Source organism: Phyllopteryx taeniolatus, chromosome 3 (genome assembly GCF_024500385.1).
Source record: "Phyllopteryx taeniolatus isolate TA_2022b chromosome 3, UOR_Ptae_1.2, whole genome shotgun sequence".
Lineage (NCBI taxonomy): Eukaryota > Metazoa > Chordata > Actinopteri > Syngnathiformes > Syngnathidae > Phyllopteryx > Phyllopteryx taeniolatus.
Genome location: NC_084504.1, coordinates 24784733 through 24792633, shown reverse-complemented (window position 1 = coordinate 24792633; position 7901 = coordinate 24784733). Strand labels below are relative to the sequence as shown.

The window sequence follows — 7901 nt, the reverse complement described above, 5'->3', positions numbered from 1 at the left end:
ATTGGTATACTTAAATACTCAATAAAACACGTTTTCAAGTCCAAAATTGTGATCTCTTGACCCTGCTTTTTATTTGACATTCTTTATGTCTCACATCGTTAAGCTTAAACATAATTTTTAACATTCACTTTGATATTAGCATGCGACTTAATACTGAAATGCAGTGCTTTCTTTTCAATAAAATAAATGAATTAAGTAAGACAAAAAAGCTGTGCACCAACAGTTGGTCAATGGCGGCATCTTGTGGCCAAGTGAGGAAACTGTTTTACAAACTTCATGTACTATTATTTTGAAAGCGAATACAAAAGAGTACTGTATTTCAATAATACCGTAGAGGACATTCATTTCGCTGATATGTAAGTGTATTTCATCGCATAGAATTTAAAACATAGATGGATAATTAGGCAAATTACCTGAATCAAAACTTCTACTTTTTACCAGTCCTTTTCTGTTTTTTTGCACAAGTATCTGCACTACTTCATAGTGTGAGTGTGCCACCTCTGCAAACAGACACGCATATAGTACGAAGTAACCAAAAGATTTATTTTCACAGTTGTAATATTTATTTCGTGGGATAATTAGGAACAAGTCATCATCCAGCATAATTGCAACAGATCACTGAATCTTATTTACATTGCTTTAAGCCAGTGATTGTAAAAGTGTGGTCGGTGGGCACTCTATGTAAAACAACCGCTGCCTAATTACAGTTCACTTGTATTGATTTTTTTATGTTGAAGAATTACCATGTCATCTTTCAGAACTTTTTCTTTTTAAACATTTATTTAGGCACTTCTAAAATCTCATATGTACAATATATTTCAATAGAATTCTTATTGTTCCCCTACCATTAAGCATAGTGTTAATGTTCAAACTGTTCAAACACAATGCTACAGTGGCTTACATTCATATTAAATATTCACTACCAGTCAAAAGCTTTGAAAGGCTTTCTCGTGCAGTTGAATGGAGAAGTCTTTCCAAAACGTGTACTTCTCATATAAAACCTCTGTCTCGTTTTTGATGACAGCTTAGGCCTACTACACTAGTGTATTTAAATATTGGTCATGATGGCGGGACATGCAGGGCTCATTATTTTTTGAGGTGGTAGTTTGTGTAAAAGGTTTGAGGACCACTGGCTTAAGCGATGTAGGAATCCCCTCAGGATTGTGTCAACATAAATATCATGCAGTCCAAATATTTCTTTAAGAAATGAGCAACAAGTGTCTTAGAACAATGACACCATTAAACATAAGAAGAAGAAGAACAACAACAACAACAACAACAAGTCGGCATAGTACTAGTAATAATAACACGTCAGCAGTGTGAATAGGAACGTCTTAGTTGTTCGGTTATTAGGGGGGAAGCACTCAACATGGCATGGGGCGCAAAAGGAGTTCTGGGGTTCTGCAGGAGTGTGGGGACAAAGCAGGCCGCGTGGTTCAACATTAAATTGGGGAAGGCGAGAGGGTTCTGGTGTAGGGGACCCCCAGTGGTGGGAGCCGGTTTGCTCATGATGGAGTCTATGCTGAAGGCGCACTTAGCCTGCGCGCTTGTGGGCTCGGGCGTTTCTGTGGTGCTCAAGTCTTTGGGTCCTGTGCGGTCACTCCGAGAATGCGGCAACAAGTGATAGGACGACGGAGGCATCATGACACCGTCCCGCATGGGCGCGTAGCTCACCGCGGCCGGGTTGACGCGCCTCTGCACCGGGTACGGTTGCCCGAAAGGCCGGCAGTAGAACACGAGTCCATCCTTCCCCAACTCGGGCTGGTTCCTCTTGAATCGCTTCCTGCGCCTTAGGAAGCTGCCGTTGTCGAACATGTCTTCCGAGGCCGGGTCCAGGGACCAGTAGTTGCCCTTCCCGGGGTTGCCCGGCTCCCTGGGGATCTTGACGAAGCAGTCGTTGAGGGACAGGTTATGCCGGATGGAGTTCTGCCAAGCCGGGAACTTGTCCCGGTAGTAGGGGAACTTGTTGCTGATGAAGTCGCAGATGCCGCTCAGGGTGAGCTTCTTCATGGGGCTCTGCAGGATCGCCATGGTGATGAGGGCGATGTAGGAGTAAGGAGGCTTCAACAGGCTCCCCCCACCGGCCTTCCCGGAGCAGAAACTGCTCTCGCTCTCCGCGGAGGAGTCCGCCCCGGAGGAGTCCAACTCGGCGTAACGGCCCGCAGGCTCCGGTTCGTCCTCGCCGACGATGTCGATCTCGACCTCCTCCAGAGGCAAGTCGGCGCGTGAGGAAGATTCATATTGACCGGAGAGTGTCATGGCAAAGTTCAAAACGCGAAACAAATGTAATAAATAAACAAATAAATAAATGCCCCCCAAAATGAAGCACGACGCGCCGTGCGTAAAAACCCAAATCGCTCGTGCGTAAAAGTACATGTGCTCGTACTCCTCTGGCTTTGACCCAGGGGAAGAAGCTTTATAAACTGGGAGGCTTTTGCCCCGGGGTGGGGGCCTTATGGACCTATCACAAGGCCCCCTCACCACAGGGCTCGGGGAGGGGGGCGGGGGCGGGGGGCAAAGGAGGACTGTGATTCAAATTAAAGTTTTATACAAATATACATTTTCAAACACAAAATATTTAAAGTTATTATGGGCTAGCTTGCATCAAACACATAAGTACAGTATGCACATTAAATACGATGTAAATATAATCTGTCATTTTTAAGACAAAAGGTTTATATTTTATTCATTATAAAGTATTTCCACACATGAAAGTCAAAATATATGACTGTATAGACAAAAAAGTGTTACACTGGGCCATTCGGCATCAAACAAATATTTCAACATTACTCATAGAAAAACTTTTTATACACTGAAAAAAGTCCTTTGAAGTTACTTAATTCAAACATAGCGGTTGCAAATGATTAAAATGCGTTAAACTAACATATATTTCACTATTTTCGTGCAAAGAGGGGAACATTACGTCAGTTCACCACATTTGAATCATGTGCAACCGAAAATTAAGTACTTTAAATACAAGCTGTCATATTTAATAAAAGTAAATATTGGTAATATTATTATTATAATTTTTTTTACAAACATAATAAAAATAGTTCATATACAGTAAATGAATACCATAGTCTGTAACATGCATATATCTGTGGTTTACATAAACTAATGTAAAGGTTACGTTATTAGCAAAATTAGCATTTAGCCCCCCCCCCCCCCCCCCCCCCCCCACACACACACACAGACACAGACTTTTTATGCACAGTACTTTTAATAGTCAAAATGAACGTTGTTTAGGAAATACAGTTTGAGCTGTCTGCATCAAACAAATTCGTATTTATATATAAAGTTAAAATGTATTTTTGGTATGATTTGACATTTTCTCAGCATAGTTGGCATGGAGCGGTGTGGGATGTTTTGAAGTCGTGTAAGTAACAGCACGTCTTAACTCGTGATAAGCAAGTGTTTCCATTTTTTTTAAATTTTTTTTTGGTGGGAATCACCCCGCGGGTTCGTTTAGTTTGCCACCTCGGGATGTCCGCGGGGGGGGCGTGACCATGAAAATGGCCGTGGTGGGACGTCCCGCGGGGCAGCGCAGCAAAGAGCCAATGGCCGCTCTTAACGAGGCCAATCAGCATCAGAATCGAGTAGGAAACGGCCGCAGCTGCACGGTGCCGTTCGGCTCAACTGAGGCCAGGGCTTCGGGGGGCTTCGGGGGGGGGGGGGGGGGGGTTTACGACCCGGGCTTGAATAAAGCGGGAGCCATCCTCAAAGCGAAGTGAGCGGATGTGTTTAAAAACAAAACACAAACAAAAACGACATCTCCATTGCTAATGAGCAGAGCTGGGAAAACTCCACCCATTTCCTCACCTGACCCCGTGTGCGTTAGTGCATGTGTGTGCGCGTAATGGTCTTCACATGGCAGCCAAATATCAACTATGGCGTGTACAGACTTAATTTAAGGTGAAGGCAGCAGCACCTCAGCGCAGACCTGTTAATCATTTAAGCTCGTGTTCTTAATGAAAGGAAAAGAACGACTTCGGCACACGGGTGTGCTTTTTTCTTTATTTCTTTTTTTTTTTTTTTTTTTGCTTTTACAATGAAATTGCTTAAAACCCATTCTCCAAACAAGTTATCATTGGTTTGGTAAAACTTATAGTTTATCACAACAAACTGTGACATATTAATGTACTTTTCCCCAATTTTGCATGTATCATGTTGGATTATGTTTTACTGTTGTAACTTTTACGCATTATAATTTTAGAGAATACCAGAAAAATTAAAGTTACAAATTCATCATCTCCAAAGCCCATGATCTCCAATATTGGAAAAAGTATTAGTACTTAACATGTGTTTCAAACTGTACATTTTGGGAGGTATATCATGTGATATTTCTTTCTGCTTGATGTTCTGCTGCTGTTTAGTTTAATGAGGTGAAGGTTTAAAGTTTAGTATAATATTTCGGAAACCAAAATTATATTTATTGGTATTATAAGACTAAAACATACAAGAATACAAGATACAGCTTTAAAACAAAATTTATTAATGCTGTGAAACGAAAATGATTTAACTCCAAATATTTTGTTTTAGAATACACACACACACACAAAATAAAATATTCGTTTTTCATGTAAAAAGTAAATAATAATTGGAGATGCATGATTTTCATTCTACAGTGGAATTTGCCATCTTAATTAAAAATAGTTTTGTAATCATGTTACTTGTTAATTGCATTACGTACATAAGTAACATCCAGCACACGATTACAGTATTATCATGTATTTTTTCAGAAGGCCCTTTTCTAAGTAAAGAGACTGTCCTCTTATGTTTGGACTTAGTGTTATCATTAGCTAACCTCTGGTGTGCTTCAATCTTCAGTGAATAAGTGAAGCTTAATCTGTCTTCTTAAGTGACCGAAATCCAAAACCCTGCTACAGAATTGACTGTTTTCCAGGAAAAGATCTTCAGATTATTCGTGCCTTTGTAGCACAGTGGAGATGAACTGTTGTTGGAGAATATCTTTGTCCAAGTTCTTTCCTGAGGGACAGACAGAAATTCCCATCACAAACAGTCTATGTTACCATTATCTGCAATAGTCAATGAAGGAAACCGTTTAAAACAGACTTCAAAATCTAGACATGCACAGTTGAAGATGACTGAAATATATCCCACCAGGCATCCTCCTATTGTTTATGATGTTATTTACAGTATTAGGGGTGTACTAGCAAGTCAGAAATCACAGTTCGCTACATGTCAAGGTTTTAAAGTCACGGTTCGTTCCGCAAATAGCTCAGTCAGGAAAGACTATGCAAAATATCAAACTATTTTTCTTTTTGGGTGTAAAGCGGAACAAATTTAATGACCAATTAACTCATCCAATTAAATTTTGAGTGAAATTTCAGGATGAACTAAAAATACAGTGTAACCTTTTACAAGTGAACTTTAAGCCTTTCTAAACTTTGTCCAATAGTTAAATGTGTTTCAGCACTTTTTACACAACTTGGTGTTTTCTAACGAGGAGCTGAACGGAAAATTTTATCCCAGGTGTTTGAGCCGTGAATGAACCAATGCATTTGCAAGGACGTTCACTGCTATGCATTTCTGTGACTCTTCCAGTCTCTCTGTTGCAACCTGCTGATGCCCCTGTGACACTCTGAGCTCAGTGGCTACTTCCCTCTGAGAATATCCTGTTTGAAGCCTCACGAGGCGAGGTAAGGTTGATTAATTGTTAGGTGTTGTCTTGGTCTCGTGATGTAAAGATGAAAAGGACTCTTCAAATACCAATTCTAATTGACGGAATTTATTGGTCGATCCATGGATTTCTGTTGTCAAATTTGTCATTTCAGCTCCTCCTTAGAAAACAGATTGCATTTTACGGTCCCCCTAAAATGTCACCGAGAAGCCCAATATCCCAATTTTTGTTTTGTAAATAGTAGAGCCTATTTACAGTAAATATATCAGTTGAGGTAACTGACTACTTACCACTATTCTAGTTGTCATTTAAAAAAAGGTACTTCCATATGTCATTAGAATGATCCGTAAGAAGTCATGTGGATTTTCTCCTCGGTCTTTCTCGTGAGATATAAAGACTCATGCTTCAATGACCGTGTTACACATTAGCTGCATTTAGTGAACATTAGTGAGTGCAGCTTTAATGCGAGTGAATGAAGGGAACATGCGTGAAAAGTAGTGTGTGTGTGTGTCTTTACCTATAAAGACCAGCCGGCTGATCCGCGGCTGCTCCTCCCAAAGCTGGGGAGTCTCATTGAGCTCATACAGCTCGTGGACCCCCTGCAGCATGACTTGGTGGGCTTTGGCCGCCAATGACACGATTCCCTAAGAACACGCACGTCACATGTTGCGAGTGACAGATTCATCAGCGGTGAAAGAAAGGGCCCGGGACCGTTGAATACAGATAATAAGGGAGCGGGTTATTGATGGCTGCCCGCCACCATGGTGACCATTGTGTTTTACTGTACCTTTAAGCGAATGACAGTCATGGGTTTCCCCTCTTTGTTTCGCAGTGTCTTTTCCCAGAGGAGATCCTGCAAAATGTGTGGAAAAGAGAGGCTTTACTTTCTCAAAGGGGTGCATTGTGAGGGAGATAATTGGGGAATGGGAGCGGGGATGCAAAGCAGAGGATGATCACGTGCGTTTGTACCTGAATGAAAACATTTAGAGCGTCTTCTGAAACACTTCCCGCCACTTCAAAAGTCACTGTTAAAATACTCTGAAAATAGAGGAGGATTCATTTTAAAACAAATGACATGACAGTCACATTATATGTACTTTTCTGCTCTATTCAACGACGTACTGTAAACACACAGTAGCCACAACATAAGTACACATCATGTGATCCAATGCATGAGCCAGATTGCAAATTCCGCCTACCGAATGATAATAAAAGAAAGAAAATACATAAAAATGTTCACAAGTTCTATCTTGTGATGTTTTTTCCCCCCCCTCTAAAAGTCTTTATCTGTTAATATCATGGCTTTATCCTTGTAAAATAATTTAGGACTTTATTCTTATAAAATTCTCACTGCGTACAAAAAAATCCTGTAACTTTACAACTTTGCTCTCTGAATATTACAACCTCATTGTTGTAATATTGCAGTGTCATTTTCATAATATTACAGTTTTATTGTCATAAAACTACAATTATTTAGTTTCATTCATTCTTTTACAAAATAACGATGTCTTTGACTCAATTTGCATGGTAGTAGTATAGTATTTGTGCAAATCGTCCAAACGTTGCGACTATTCAGTTTATATCTTCAATACAACATACGGCAGACATTCAAAATACAACAATATATTTGTAATTTATAGACCAGTGAAATAAAAAAAGCCATTATGACTGTTAAACAAAAGACACCCTGGTTGATGACTTTGTCAACGACCATGTCGAAAACCACAACTCCACTCGGCACCTCTCTTCATCTGCGTACAACAGCCCGAAACAGCACCCCCACTCACCCCCGCTTCACTTTTCACCCTCCTCTCTAAGCTTCCTTGTGGCATTAAAGGAGCACTTTGCAGATATTTGCTGGTTTTGTGTTGAAGTGTTAAGGTTACACACTTCCTTGTCATTTGGTATAACAACAGAAAAACAGCTTTCTCATTTACATGAAAAGAGTAACAGGGTGAGGAGGGGTTGGGTGCGTGTGTGCTGAGGGGTACTTGAGGGAGGGTCGAGCTTCATGCGGGAAAAGGGAACGTGGCGAAAACAGACAACAATGGCGTTATTTACACACACACACACGTCTCATCTGTACCCATCCTGTGGTAAAACTTAATGGGCATGAAACAACAGAAACCAAACTGCGCTCATGAGTCATTTAGGCCCATTTCTAAAGAAAACACCTAATGAAAAGATACTCAAAAATAAATTTGGAAAATGACAATTTTGATGTTGAACTGCATCCTTAAATACAGTCTGCTATAAAGCC

At 40.5% G+C, this 7901-nt stretch overlaps 2 protein-coding genes across 5 annotated transcripts in view; both read right to left on the bottom strand.

Annotated features, from left to right (window-relative positions):
• Positions 1-148: 148 nt before the first annotated feature.
• Positions 149-2375, bottom strand: foxd5 (forkhead box D5). The gene has a single exon (XM_061769304.1). It carries the CDS (start codon positions 2257-2259, stop codon positions 1312-1314), a length of 948 nt encoding a protein of 315 aa, XP_061625288.1. The 5' UTR covers positions 2260-2375; the 3' UTR covers positions 149-1311.
• Positions 2376-4471: 2096 nt separating this feature from the next.
• The window catches only part of cbwd (COBW domain containing), a 20118-nt gene continuing 16688 nt past the window's right edge, over positions 4472-7901 (bottom strand). For all 4 annotated transcript variants that reach the window (XM_061767831.1, XM_061767830.1, XM_061767832.1 and 1 more), the window contains 4 exons: positions 6611-6679; positions 6429-6494; positions 6159-6285; positions 4472-4986 (listed from right to left, as the gene is read on the bottom strand). In XM_061767831.1, coding sequence (XP_061623815.1) covers positions 4919-4986; positions 6159-6285; positions 6429-6494; positions 6611-6679 — 330 coding nt within the window. In that variant the 3' untranslated portion in view covers positions 4472-4918. The remainder of the gene's footprint in view (positions 4987-6158; positions 6286-6428; positions 6495-6610; positions 6680-7901) is intronic.